Genomic DNA, 14,869 nt, shown 5'->3' on the forward strand with positions numbered 1-14,869 from the left:
GAGAGACTAATGGCACCACCTTCTCACTCCTCTGTTCTGCCATCCCGGTGCACAGACAGGCTGTTTCTCCCCTGCCGGGGATGCATCAGCTACCCCTTGGTGACTAGGTGGGCTTGCAGTGGTGGAGGTGGGGGCGGGGACCACTGGGGTGGCTTAGCCTGAAAGCCAGCAGATGCCCCGCAGGAGCCCAGCCCAGACGCCCCAGACGTGCATGAGAAGCAGGGAATTCTCTCTCGCTGACTTTTATCCTTCTAACCAGAAAGAGGAGTTGTGGGCATAATTACTTGGGCTCAGCCACAGGACTTTTTACTTAAGGCAACAATGTTTAGGTAACTACAGAACACAAAGCATTTCTCTAACTAGGTCCTGTTGACCAACACAGAACTCTCTAATTTGTAACATTTTAAACCAAAACATAGTATTTGAACCTAAACATAGTCATTATTTGTTCCTCTTCAAGGAGAGACCCTCACGAGGCAATATTCCTCATAGCCTCTGCATTATTTTCTCTCCTCCCAATCCCCAAAGAGAAATCACTACAAATGGAACTTTAAGAAATACCAGTGTATCGGGGCACCTGGGTGGCTCAGATGGTTAAGCGTCTGCCTTCGGCTTGGGTTATAATCCCAGGGTCCTGGGATGGAGCCCCGCATGGGACTCCTGGCTCAGCGGGGAGCCTGCTTCTCCCTCTCCCTCTGCCTCTCTCCCTGCTCATGCTCTCTGTATCTCTGTGTATCAAATGAATAAATAAAATCAAAAAAAAAAAAAAAAAAAGAAATACCAGTGTATCTGAAGTGTTTGTTACTCTTCCTCTTAGAGCCTTAGACACAGAGGGAGAGGGAGGCCTTATGGACTTTGTACAAAAGAGAGTAGTCGGTGTTGCTGGTAGGACCCACCTCCAGAATTCAGCAAGATGGTAACGCAGTATAAGTAAAGATTAAAGACTGCTCGATGCCGGCTGGTCATAGAACAGGAGAGAACACTGGGTCTATTTTCCAACCAGCGCCTGCATCAGAAGCTGCAGTGAGCTTTTAAAAGAACCCACCTGTCAGCCTCGCCTCACCTCCTCACATCAGCACTGTCCTGTGTGTGTCCCCCGCGCGTTCGCTGGGGCGATGGTCACCAGCCTCTGTGACCTGTGTGGGGGAAAGCGGATTTTCCTATGAAATGTATGAAAAACATGAATAAATTCCCTTTCCAGGCTGAGTCATTTGAACTCCTTTCAAATGTGTTTTATTTTCCAAGCCTCCAATTACCTCTACTTTCTTACCTCTGTAACTGTGATCCCTTCTTGGCGAAACCATTGCACTGGCCTCCTCCCTGGTTTCCCTGCCCCCCACTCACCCCAGGCCCTGTGCCAGCCTGAAGTTCTCACCTAGCTTTGAATGTCACTGGCCGATGCCCCCTGAGTCCTGAGTTGTAAGAAAGGGACTTCCTACAATGGCTCCTCTGCCGGTCCTTAAAGGCGCAGGACAAAAGGGAAGGGAAAGCAGCGCTGGAGGATGCCAGGGAGCGTGGTAGACAGCGGGGGCTTTTTAAGAGCAATTTGAGCTCCGAATTCCAACTCTACTGGCTACAGGACGTCACGCAAGAGAATTTTCAAATTGGTAAAAACATTTACCTAAGGCTTAGGCATTATCTTGAGGCGTTTGGTAGCCATTGCAAAAGTCAAACGTGCCTGCTTATATACACTGTCCCCAGTAAAGGTTAATTCCTTGTCCTGCCCCTATAATTGGAAAAATACGGTATACCTGGTGGGCTGAATTCCAGTATCCAAAGAGGCGGTGTGAATCTGAGTCAGACGATGCCACGTGGGCCCCAAGGAGGTGTGAGCTGGCTGGTGGGGCAGAGCAGAGCCATTTCTAGGCCATTATGATCCTGAGTCTCCCCAGAGGGTGCCTTTGGGGTCAGACGCCAGAACTAACAGTCCTGGAAATTAAGGCTCAGGGAACTCCTTAACTCGAGAAACTTCCATGTTGTCTCGTTTTCCCTCAATGTTTACTTCTTCCTAATATTTCATCTCTGTATGTCGCATCTCCACCAACTTGTTTATTGACTTTCTTGGCTTCTTCCTTTGCTGGATCCTCTGTGGTTTTTCTACTGTATCGCAGAGGATGTGTATGTTGGTTCCTTTGTGTGTTTATACATTAACTCATTTAGAATGCTTCCCTTGATTCAGGGTCTCCAGGCACACGAGCAAAACAAACTGTTAGAAGCAAAGCCCAGCTGTGGTTCTTGAAGGAAACGCAGATGGAAGGGGATGGAGCACCTCAGGAAGTGGAAGTTCCAGTCACCACGGAGTAGCTCCCAGCACCCCCGCAGGGTCTGAGCTCATGCCTCAAGATGGGCATGCCTGCCCTCAGGGAGTTTCCTTCTCTCCCCGCCAGAGTCCCCCAGTCACAGTCCTGGCACCGATGACATTGAGCCACATAGTGAAGAAGTTATTCACGCTTCAGGGGCTGAGAATAACACAGTTATTCAATTCTTTCCCTCCAGGCCAGAAATAGTTCCAGGCTCAGGTTTAAGAGCGATTTGTATTCATTGTATGTATTTTTATGATTACCAGTGACACTCATTTTCTCTTTAGCATAGTGACAAAAAAGCATCACTTTACATTATTTTAGTAAAGAGTCTACATTTAAGGGAAAGCACCGTGTTAGGACACCCAGCAGTGAAAAGCCCTAAGTGAGCTACAGAGTCATGGGTGGGGTCTCAAGGGGCTTTGGGGTTTGCTAGGATGCACCTCCTGCACTGGGTGCCCAGGGGGCTCAAGCTGCTCTTGGGGAGGAAAGGAGTAGGTGGACCTCAGTGACAGAACACATGTGGGTCCCACTGAGACAGGCCCTTCTCCTTGTCCTGAAGTCCTGGACGTGGGAGCCACAGATTTCCACTGCTGGTATGTGTCAAGCCCAAACACTTTCATTTAAGCCCTGGCCTAGGAACCAAGAAAAACCAGCACGCTCTCGTGAAGTCCAAACAAGGAACATTCTTCAAACAAACCAGCTGTTTCTCTAACAGATTCAGAGGACCCTCTAATCAAAGGGTTTAATTTTTAAAATAGCTCATTCACAAAGAACTTACTGCTTTCATGGGTGCATAGATCCAAAGCAAAAATTACAGTTAAATGAATCCTCTTGGCAAACGTCAAGCTGCATTTCCTCTGACTCTAGAGCCCCCTCCTCCTCACTTCTGCTTTCCAGCCCTGTCCTGGGACTACCTCCTCCTGCTGGTGGAGTTCCCTGGTAGGTGAGCTTTATGGGGCGGGGCGGGGGGGGTCTGATCTCACCCACCCTCCCTCCTTGCTGATGTCAGTGGCTTGTCCTCATGCCCAACGCATATCACAGTGTGGATTTGAACGATCCCAGTTACAAAACGCTGGCGTAAGAGGCAATCCCAGCTCTGATTCACTTAATGTAAACAAAGGCACAGAAAGACAGGTTTTCCTGAGGAGGGGAGGGTTGTGTGTGCGCGGATCCTCTCTGTCTCACGCTGCAAGCAAGACTCTGGTCTGAAGGCAGGCGCCTGCTTGCCGGTTTGATTGATTGCACGGAGTCCCTTGTGTGTGGAGGCCCTCACCTCTTGAGGCCTGTGGAGAAGACTGGGTATAGAGAGAGAGAAAGATCATATGTTTGTGTGAAGTGTGTGTGAAATCATGTCCTCTTGGAGTAAAAACCCTGGGAAGATCTCTACTTCTTTAATGGGATTAAAATGAGGAGTTTCAAAACAGGTGACATTTTATTTGTCTACCATCTTGAGTCTCCAGTGAGGGCTCAGCTGGGCACAGTGGGATTTGAAAGCCAGTCTGGGAGGTGGGCCACTTCCTTGCTCTCTGTTTTTTTTTTTCACACTTCTTTAAAAAGAGGTACGGAAGAAGGTTAGTGGTGTGTCTGTTGGTGGCTGCTTTATGCGTTGTCTAATTTATGCATTTTCTGTATTTTCTGAAATTGTTACAGTGGTATGTGTTATCTCTACTGTCAGACAAATAATAAAGGTTATTGAATGAAATATCTTAGGCTCAATGATTTGTTACTTGGGTGAGTTAGTTTGAGAAAGAAATTGCCCTTCCGGTTTCCTGGTGGTCAAAGGTCCCGAAGTCAGGCCCCGGGGGAGCATGAGTCACCTCTCCTCCGCTTTGTGCCACGTGGTGGGTGGCTCTCGTGGCAATGGGGCAAAGGTGAAAGAGACCAGGGGGTGCCTGGGTGGCTCAGATGGTTAAGTGTCTGCCTTCGGCTCAGGTCATGATCCCAGGGTCCTGGGATCGAGCCCCACATCAGGCTCCTGGCTCAGCGGGGATCCTGCTTCTCCCTCTCCCTCTGCCTCTCTCTCTGCTCATGCTCTCTCTCTCTCTCTCTGTATCTCTGTGTCTCAAATGAATAAATAAAATCTTAAAAAAAAAAAGGTGAAAGAGACGGGGTTGCCGCCTCCGCAGCGTTTCGCACCTCTCGGCGGTCGGTAAGATGGCGGCCAGAATGAGGAGATCATTTTACCACCTGAAAATGAACCAATCTGCTCAAGCTGAGGCTATTCTACACGTGGACAAAAAAAAAAAAAAAAAAAAAAAAAAAATTTCAATTTTAAAGTTTAAATGGTGACTAGGAAGAATAATAACTACTTCAATATGCTTAGTATTGGCTGGGATGTTCTTAACAACTGTTAAGCTGGAAAGAACTTGGTCCTACAGAATTGGATCGTAAGCCTCGGGCAGAGGTCAGGCCTAGAGTTTCGCTCCTGTCATTTCCTGGTCTTTGCACCTCTCCCTCCAGCACCAGCACGTAGGGGAGAACCCTTCAGGAAATGCAGGGTAGCAAAATCTCAATTGAGGAATGCCAAATCGATGCACTCAGGTTTTGTAAACACAAAAACCTAAATTTGTGTTTACAAAAGGAATCACAAAAAGGCTTCTTCAAATAGTGAATGTCTTTGCAGCGTGTAAAATGTTTTCTTTACAATTGTCTGCAGGTTTCCAAGCACATTTGGGTAACACATGAGATAAATATGTAGTGCTCTCTTACTCTAAGGGCAGGTGTTTTTTGTCCTTTTTGTTAAAGTTTTTGTTAAAGTACTTGTTAATTAGGTATAACATATAAACCATAACGTACAAAACTTGAGCATACTTCTTAGTGAATTTTTACATATGGATACAGCCATGTAAAGACCACCCAGACCAAGATACAGAGCATTTTCTGGACCCCGAAAGGTTTCATCATGCCCCTTCCCAGTCAATACTCCTCCCCAAGGAAAAAATTTTGTGACTTCTATCACGTTAGTTTTGTCTTATACGGGAGTCCAATCTATGAAAGAACTAAAAGTGCAGCTATATTGGTAGGTTGGAGGACCTAAACTCCATTCTCTGTCTCTGTCTCTCCCTCTCTCTCTCTCTCTCTATATATATATATAGAATTTATATTCTACATATAGAATTCTATATATAGGATATAAATTCTCTCTATATAAAATTTGTCATTTCTCTCTATATAAATTTCTATATATATAAAATTTGCCATTTTAACCAACTTTAAGTGTATGATTTAACGGCATTAATTACAGTTACACTGGGCGCCTGGGTGGCTCAGTTGGTTAAGTGACTGCCTTCAGCTCAGGTCATGATCCTGGAGTCCCAGGATCGAGTCCCGCGTCAGGCTCCTTGCTCAGCGGGGAGTCTGCTTCTCTCTCTGACCCTCTCCCCTCTCATGCTCTCTCTCACTCTCTCTCTCAAATAAATAAATAAAATCTTTAAAAAAAAATTACACTATTGTGCAATCATCACCACTATTTCTAAAATGTTTTCATCACCCCAAAAGAAACTCTATCCATTGAGTAATAGCTCCCGTTCTTCCTTCCCCTCAGCCCCCGGTAACCTCTAATCTACTTTCTGTCTCTGTTAATTTGTCTATTCTTGGTATTTCACGTAAGTGGAATCACATAATATCTACCCTTTTGTGTCTGGCTTTGTAGTTTAATATTTTCAAGGTTCATCCACGTTGTAGCATGTATCAGAACTCCACTTTTTTTATGGCTGAATTCCATTGTGTAGATAGATTTTGTTTATCCATTTGTTTGTTGATTGACACTTGGGTTATTTCTCTGGTGAACTTTTTAAAAAGACAAAATAATTCTTTTATTTACTTATTTATTTATTTATGTAAGATTTTATTCATTCATCTGACAAAGAGAGACACAGCAAGAGAGGGAACACAAGCAGGGGGAGTGGGAGAGGGAGAAGCAGGCTTCCTGCTGAGCCAGGAGCCCGATGTGCGGCTTGATCCCAGGACCCTGGGATCATGACCTGAGCCAAAGGCAGATGCTTAACAACGGAGCCACCCAGGCGCCCCTCTTCTTATTTTCTTGATTTAAGTAATTATATGTTTGGATAAAGATTGGATATTTTTAAAATGTAAGGGGGTGAAAACCAAGTATGTCTTTTATAATTAAGATTGAACAGATTTTATAAACATTACCTCTGGTTAGTTTAAAATTATATTAAACGAGATAATTCTTTTATTTTTTTCTTAAGAAGAAAATTGCCTTTATTTTCCTTGGGCAACAAGATTATTCTTTTAAAGCACCTTGTACAATACTTGGAATATAGTAAGTATTCAAAAAATTAGTTTTTTAAATCATATTTTCAGGAAACGAATGTTTTTCAAGATGGAGCACAGTCTCAGGCTATTTTTAGCACAGTTTTTTTTTTTTTAAGATTTATTTGAGAGAGTCGGCGGCGGGGAGGGGCAGAGGGAGAGAGAAAGAATCTCAAGCAGACTTCTTGCTGAGTGCAGAGCCCGACATAGGGCTTGATCTGACAACTCTGAGATCATGACCTGAGCCACATTCAAGAGTTGGGTACTTGACTGACTGAGCTACCCAGGTGCCCCAGCACAGTTTTATTTCACATTCTTACACTGGAATTCAGTCCTCTGAGAGTCAGTCAACCACCATCTATTTAATATATACTATGTGTCAGGCATTGTTCTGGGCAAAACGGATCTACTCAGTTCAACCCACCCATCATCCTACCAGTAAAAACCCCGAGGCGTAGATTAGGGTTAAACAATTAGTCCATGGTCCTTCTAACCACTAAATAGCAAAGTTGAATGCTTTTTCTCCCATCTGTCTTCAACTACCAGAATTTGATAAATGCATGTGGCATTGATCAGACAATCTATTCCCCAGGGGGCTCCATTTGCCTGTTCTCCTCTGTTGTCCATGGTGGTATCAAATATGTCCACATATCTGACACTGCCTTCAAAAGGCAGGACCTAATTCTCCTCACTTGTGTAAAGGTTGGACTTTGTAACTCATTTTTAAGGAAGCACAAAAAGGTAGAAGTGACACGGCAGCCCTTTGGAGGTGGAGTCATTAAGGCACACGGGAGCCTCCTCTTGCTCTGTGTCTCTCCCGACGACTTGCTCCGCTGGAGGTTGCCTGCCATGTGTGAGGCTATTCAAGCAGCCTGTGGGGAAGCCCACAGGGCGGGGGACACAGGCCTCCAACCAAGAGCCTTGTGACTGAGTCATCTTAGAAGGGGATCCGCTGGCCCCGGACAAGCCTTCAGATGACTGCAGCCCAGGCCAGCTGCTTGACTCTAAAATCATGAGAGGCCCTGAGCCAGAAGCACCCAGCTAAGCCACTCCTAGAGCCCTGACCCCCCTAGAGAGTGGGAAGTAATAAATGTTTATTGTTTTATGCTGCTAAGTTGGGCGGTAATTTGTTATACAGCAAGAGAGAACAAACACACTCTCTTATTCTCACTTTATATTCACTCCTACCCTCTCCTGACCTCCCTCCAATAACTTATTTTATAGTTTGCACTCTTGGGGCAAATGACTGGCATGTTTTTTTCAGTTCTGATATTTTTGCTACGTTTATTTATTTAACAGTTTTATTGAGATGTAATTTACATACCATAAAATGGGCCAACACGTTAAAAAATTGTGGCAAAACCACATAAAAGTTATCATTTTAACCATTCTAAAGTATACAATTCAGAGGCATGTTGTGCCAACACCAGCACTGTCCAGTTTCAGAACTTCTCATCACTCAACTGGAAACTCCCCACTGACACATTTTAAAGAATAAAGTAACTTTTTATTCCCCAGATCTGGAACAATCATGTAGTAACAAAGAAAAACCATTAAATCAATAAAACTTTTCTTTAAAGGTGAGCAAATTTGGAGAGAAACAACATTAATATGAATCTGTTCACATCCTTATACAGAATAAAGAAAACTAATGAGATATATTCTATTATGGATAAAATAAAATATCAAATAAAAGTTTTACAACAAGTAGTTTTTACAACTCCCTTTAAATCCACTGAGTGCAGAACATCCATGTTGTACTTGGCCACCAACAGAACTGGGGCGGCCCCGGGAGCACAGCAGGGAGGGCGAATGGGTATCATGTAGTGATGGCCTCTAGTCTTCTGGTATTAATAGACACTGGGATTAGAAGGATCCAGAGGAACATCTGGGCTCAGTTCGTTCATAGTATCTGCCACAGGAGTGCGGGTGGCAGGTGATGGCATTTTGACCGGTTGCCAACCCAGGAGTGGGGTAGAGGTTGATAATAGGTGTCTTTAGTTCTAGCACCATTTCCTTCCAATCATCTTATTTTAATACAATACATATTAGAGGGGACCAGAAAATATTGCTACTGAATTGAAGGCTGGCTACACGAGGACCTATAGCACATCGTTGGCTGGCTTTGGTTTCTAGTGTCCTACAAACAAGAGAATGGAGGATTATTGCCGAAAGAGTATCTTTGGCAGGCGTGTTTCCCCTCTTCTCACCCGGAGAGGACATTATGGCTTCACTATGGAGTATCTGTGACCATCCAGATATGCAGACTCTGTTCCTACCCCAGGAGGGCAGCTTGAGAACAGAAAAGCAACAGTTGGAGGATGTGTTTAGCTCACTGCACTTGCATGGTGTGTGACTTTCTCTTTTGTTCAATTGTCCATTCATTCATTAAAAAAAAAAAAAAAAAAAGTACTGACTGCCTTCTTTGTAACAGGCACTGATCCAGGCATTGGTGACGAGCAGTGAACAAAACAGTGGAGCTCATGGGGAAAAGAGTATAGTTTTTGCACATAGCTCTCTGAGTCTGACACTCTTGAGAGCTAATCTGGACAGATCCACATTAGTAGGACCTCAGTGGGACTGCGAAAGGGCTGGCAGGTCAAACTGCGCATCCTCTTTCCCCCACCCCAGAACCTCAACACAAGCAGTAAAAGTGAAAATAAGGGAAACGTGGATGTGGTCTCCTTTGCTTTACTGAGGCCCAATATCTCAGATGCTGGCCATTTCCTTTCAAACTGCCCACTTCCATCATCCCAAGACAAAATTATTGTTTCCTGGGGTTTCTCTTAATTGCTAGGGAATAGCATGCAACTCATAATACATTACGAGACAAAGCCACGATCATGAAAATAAACTCTGCAACTTAGAAAAGTCTTCACCAAACAGATGACACAGACCTGAGCATCACCCACTCGGCCACTTCTTGTCCACCACGAGCAGGCCTGCAGAGCCAGACCTGACCACCTTCTCTGGGCAGGGCTCTAGCTTCAGTGTTAGAGGCAAAAGGAAGATAGGGCACAGCAGTCTTCCAAAAACCAGTGGTGCTCAGAGTGGAGAGGCGAAGCAGCCTTCCCAGGCACAGGATGCCTGAGTCAAAAGGAGGTTAGGAAAAGAACCACAGGGGAGGGGGGTAGCAGGAAGTCTAGACAAAATGAGCAGTGGCTGGGGAAAAAAAAAACAAAAAACAACTGGGGATAAAAACACATTTCTTTATTGTAATAACCAAAACCAAGAAGCAGGCATATTGCCATGCTGACCGTAACTATGAAATGGGCCTTATGCTCCACGATGAGATGAGTGACAGGGTGAGTAAGTGAGGGGTGAACCAAGGGGGGTTATTCACATGGAATGCCTGAACATGATATCTCACAGACAGGGAGATCCCCTGGCCAACAGAACCATTAAAAACAGTCTGCTCCCTACATTTGTTACAAGAAACATGAGGCACTCCAATAAAAGCCAGCTATTGGCAGAGGGAGATCTAACATCTGACTTGTGAGGCAAAAAGAGCCAGCTGTTCCAGCCTCCAGGACTCAGTGAGAACCTCCTATTCCAAGTCAAGTTCCTAGCTGTCCCACGGCTCAGGAACAAGAGATTGAACTCAGCCACCCTCTCCCCTAGACACACACCCTGGCCAGCAACAGGAGTGTTCCAGGTTTTATCAGCTTTTAAATGCACTGGGGGTTGCAATGAGACACCTCAGCGTGGTTGAGGAACAAGAGAAGGGCCAGGGGAACCCAGGCTGGGAGAGCAAATGAGACGAGAGGTACAGGAGTAAAAGCCTGAGTCCAACTTGTAACAGAAAGGCGGTCTGGCTCCCCAGGGCTGCAGAAGTCCTACATCCACGGGCCCCAGGCCCCAGTGCCCTTGGGGTCACAGCGCGGGTCCTGCGCCGGGAAGTGCACGGGCACCGAGTGTTTGTGGTAGAACTGCAGGCGGGAAAGGAGCTGCCTGACAATATGGGGATGCTCTCGTGACAGGTCGTGTCTTTCTTCCGGGTCCTGGTGAATATCAAAGAGCCAGAGGGTCTTGGTCGGTGGGTCCGATGAGGGTATCACAGAAACATTGTTTTGAGACGGTGGAGGAAACCAGCAACCACAGCCTGGCAAAGAATTGCAAGAGTTTACTGGGGGAGAAGCATCATAGGCAGGTTCGCACTTCAAGTAAGGAGACTGGGGGAGAGGGCTGAGTGGGGACGTGGGCAGGAGCACATGACAAACACGTGGCCCTTGATGCTGTACCGACATCTATCTCGGTCTCTGACTTCCGGTGCTTTAACTAGACATGGCTCAGGGCTTCACAACCAGGGGCTTCCAGGAAAGTGCGTGCGTGCGTGCGGGTGGGGCGGGGGAATTTTCAGTTGTCCGAGTGACTTAGGGGAGCTGCTCCTGGCATACCGTGCTCGTGGGCCGACGAAGCTAAGATATCTTGCAATACACGGGACACTACCAGACAAAGAATTGTCTGGCCACAGATGCCAAGAATGTCATCATTATAAACACTGCTTAACGACATCACAGTCTTAGCCATCACACCCCACATCTTAAAAGTATGTAAAAGACGTTATTTTTAGAGAATGTGCTCAGGGGAAGCAACCACCTCCTTCAGCTACGCAATTGGTTGAGGATGTAGCTTTCAGAGATTCTCCTTGCTAGCTAGACGTGCTGTGCTCGGCAGCCACACATCTCTGAAATCCTTATTTTCCATGACACATTAGAGTGACACTGCTTCCTTTCACCCCCCACCTACAGTTAATTCTCAGTCTTCTTTTGTCAGGACAGGAGATCAAACCATTCCTCATTCAGCAGCCCCAGAGGTATGTTCTGCAAAAGGCAGTTGTCACTTTGGTAAAATTTTCCTCGCTGTTCTGGGGGGAAATGCTCAGCATTCTACCTGGGTAGCCGGTGAGAAGTTTCCAATTCCTGTGTCTAATTGCAGCATGGAGAGATGTGTTGAAGGAGAAATATTCTGGACGAGAAGAATCATCCTTTGCTGGAGCCAGGCTCTTCCCAGGACCTGGGAAGAAACAGTGTGGAAGCATTAGGTCACTGTTATTGAAATGCGTCATTATAAATCAACATTTAATATCCTCCTTGTAGAACGGTAGCTTTTATTCAACTCTGGAGTGTAAATGTGTATCCCACCACAGAAATGAATCTTCTATTAAATATAAACAGAAAGCTATAGTTCCATTAAATATCAGTCATAAACCACCACAAATATAAAGGGAATCCCAACGAGATTAGAACACTAATTCATCCTTAAAATCACTGTTCTGCCAACGTACAGTTGGCCCTATGTAGAACAGTGTTCTGTTATAGCAGGGTAGGTTGTTTTCTGTGTGTGCGTCTTTTCTTTCTGCTGTTAAATGATCAGATTAGACGGATACATTTTCTATATATACTTATCCCTATGTAGATAATGAAATAGATTATAACATATACATTTTAATGGAGTATCTCTCAAGCTATGAGAGTTCAATCATGCCACGATCAATAGTACTATATTTATTTGTTTAACCACACTGATGAAATCTAAAAGTAACTGAGAAATGTTCAGTTAACTATTCAAACAGGATAATTATGGGTGTAAGAATAAATTGGTATACAAATTCTTGGGTTACATTAATTTATCATCTTGGGATCTTATACTAATTGACTATTAGGTTTTTGAGGGGAGCAATTAATAGTACCTACTCCCCCACCTTCTTGAATTTGGAACCAATTGAAAGGTGGAGACCAGACGGTTGGAGCTAAAAATATTGCCTTTGTTACTGATAAAGTTGATTGGAGAGAAGATAGCTTCAGATCTGTGGCAGAGAGGCCTTTCTACTAACTGACCCTTGACTTAGAAAGACTAAGCCACTCATCACTGATCTTGCTGGACATCCACTGGGCTACCTCAGAGCTGAGGGCAGACCTGAGTGCTTACATATATCCTGGGGGCAGGCTGGCCCCAAAATTAGACAGACAAAAGGTCTGAAATGATAGCATGCTCAGTTCCTTCTTTTGGATAACTCCTTCTGTGGCCTGCTTGTGAAGAGTGAATAAGGTGCAGCAAGCGAGACCTGAGTTCTACTCTAGTTAAACACCCTGGTGGAGGGGGCGCCTGGGTGGCTCATTCGGTTAAGCGTCTGCCTTCAGCTCAGGTCACGATCCCAGGGTCTTGGAATTGAGCCCCGTTGGGCTCCCTGCTCAGTGGGGAGTCTGCTTCTCCCTCGCCCTCTGCCCTTCACCCCGCTGTGCTCTCTCTCTCTCTAATAAATAAATAAAATCTTAAAAAAAAAAAAAAGACCTGATCTATCTGTGAGGACAAGGTATGGAGGTCCCCACCTCAGTCATACCTGTGCATGTTTAAAAGCCTCGATTTAGGGCCTAACTATAAAATATCTAGTCTGTTTTCAGTCCACATTTACTTGTCAACTTTTCAAACATGGTCACAGCAAATCACCCTGGGTGTATTTCCAAAGGCTGCCGGACCACCCGCCCAAGGGCTAATAGCTATGTGTGTGTGTGCTATGTCAGGAACAATCCGCTGTCCACCATGGCAGCTGGCCCATCTGTCCACCATCCTGTCATAAAGATTCTGACCCTCCTCCCTGCCAGAACCGGCCTCCTGTGCTGCTGCCCAGGGCTTCCTGCGGGAAGCACTGTTTGTGGGGGAAAAGGCAGGGTCCTGTTCTTCTAGTCATTCTTGTGGAAATGACCCTGGAGGGACATACTGGAGACGGAGCCAATAAACATCAGTGGTTTCAGACCTTCGGTCTTCACAATCAAGTACCAACAAATCATTAGCACCAAAGAGCAGATCTTTTGACTTCTTGTTTCTCTGCCTGCTTGTGGATATTTTGGCTCCAATACAAACGGATGCTTGCCGAGATCGAGGCGCAGAGGATGTCTATCGTAGGAAATGCGTTCTTAATACACAGACTGTGGTGGGACTGTGAGCCCTCATGATTTACTCCTCACAAGCTTGCTCAAAGGACACATTTCGATACCAGAGAATGTTAAATCAAACAAGTATGCTTTGCAAACATAAACAAAGAGAGGAAATTTAGATGTCTTGGCTAAACATATTTATATACATTTTTTTCTTAAAACAAACAGGAACATAAAATACCTAAACAACAAATAAGTCTAAGACTAAATGACGGAAGGTGCTATTACGTCAACTCTATTTTTTTCTTATTGAGAAATTAAACAAAGAGAAAATTACAAGGAATAATCTAACACCCTGCAAGTCAACACCTAGAATGTTAACATTTTGTCATGCTTGCTTAAAAAAAAAAAAAAAAGGAATCAGAACAATGAAAACGAAGGGACAGTTTCCATGTGACAATTTTTCCCCATCCTCAATCTCGGTCTCCTCCCCCCCACCCCGAGGCCGCTGCTGTCATGGTTTCAGTGCCCAGTGTATCCTGCAGCCATTTAAAAATTGAGTGACATATGCATGCATCAAAGAATAATATCTAGACATGTTTTATACTTTAAAAATGTCGATATAGGGGCGCCTGGGTGGCTCAGTCGTTAAGTGTCTGCCTTCGGCTCAGGTCATGATCTCAGGGTCCTGTGATCGAGCCCCGCATCGGGCTCCCTGCTCGGCGGGAAGCCTGCTTCTCCCTCTCCTACTCCCTCTGCTTGTGTTCCCTCTCTCGCTGTGTTTCTGTCAAATAAATAAATAAAATCTTTAAAAAAAAAAAATGTCGATATATATGTTAAACATACTCTGCAACTTACTTTTTTCATCCACTACAGTATTTTTAGAGCTCTGTGATTATGTTTGTGTATACATATAGTCCTTTTAACTGTTTTTTCACTATATAAAAAAAATCACATTTCACTATATAAAAAAAATCACATTTTATTTATCCATTTTTCTGTTAGGCATTTTGGTTACTTCAATTGTTCTTTTTTTTCCCCTATTATAAACTCTCCTGCAGTGAGCACTGTTGCCCATGTCTCCTTGTGCACATGAGCGAGAGTTTCTCTAGGATTTGTGTCTGGAAGCAAAACTGTCTGGTTGCAAGGTGCACACCTTTCCAACTTTACGACACATGTTAATTGGCCCTCCTACCAGTAATATCTCCCTTTCTCCATACCCTATACCTGATACTTTCAGACTTAAAATTGTTGCCTATCTAAACATTTTAGACAGAATCTTCATTTTTTAAAATCATTCAGTCAGCAAGAATTATCTTTCTTTTTCCATGTCAATCCAAGGGCTGCTTTAAAAAACATTTTTAAATAACACCCATAGAGAAAAGTGCACAGAAGATGCTGATGAAGACTGGA

At 44.6% G+C, this 14,869-nt stretch overlaps 1 protein-coding gene across 1 annotated transcript in view; it reads right to left on the reverse strand.

The window, feature by feature from the left end:
- Window positions 1-9,747: 9,747 nt before the first annotated feature.
- Window positions 9,748-14,869, reverse strand: part of ARSB (arylsulfatase B) — a 165,745-nt gene continuing 160,623 nt past the window's right edge. The window contains exons 7-8 of the mRNA XM_021699908.1: window positions 11,472-11,594; window positions 9,748-10,680 (exon numbers count right to left, since the gene is read on the reverse strand). Coding sequence (XP_021555583.1) covers window positions 10,415-10,680; window positions 11,472-11,594 — 389 coding nt within the window. The 3' untranslated portion in view covers window positions 9,748-10,414. The remainder of the gene's footprint in view (window positions 10,681-11,471; window positions 11,595-14,869) is intronic.

The sequence above is a fragment of the Neomonachus schauinslandi genome, chromosome 7 (genome assembly GCF_002201575.2).
Source record: "Neomonachus schauinslandi chromosome 7, ASM220157v2, whole genome shotgun sequence".
In the NCBI taxonomy this organism is placed as follows: domain Eukaryota; kingdom Metazoa; phylum Chordata; class Mammalia; order Carnivora; family Phocidae; genus Neomonachus; species Neomonachus schauinslandi.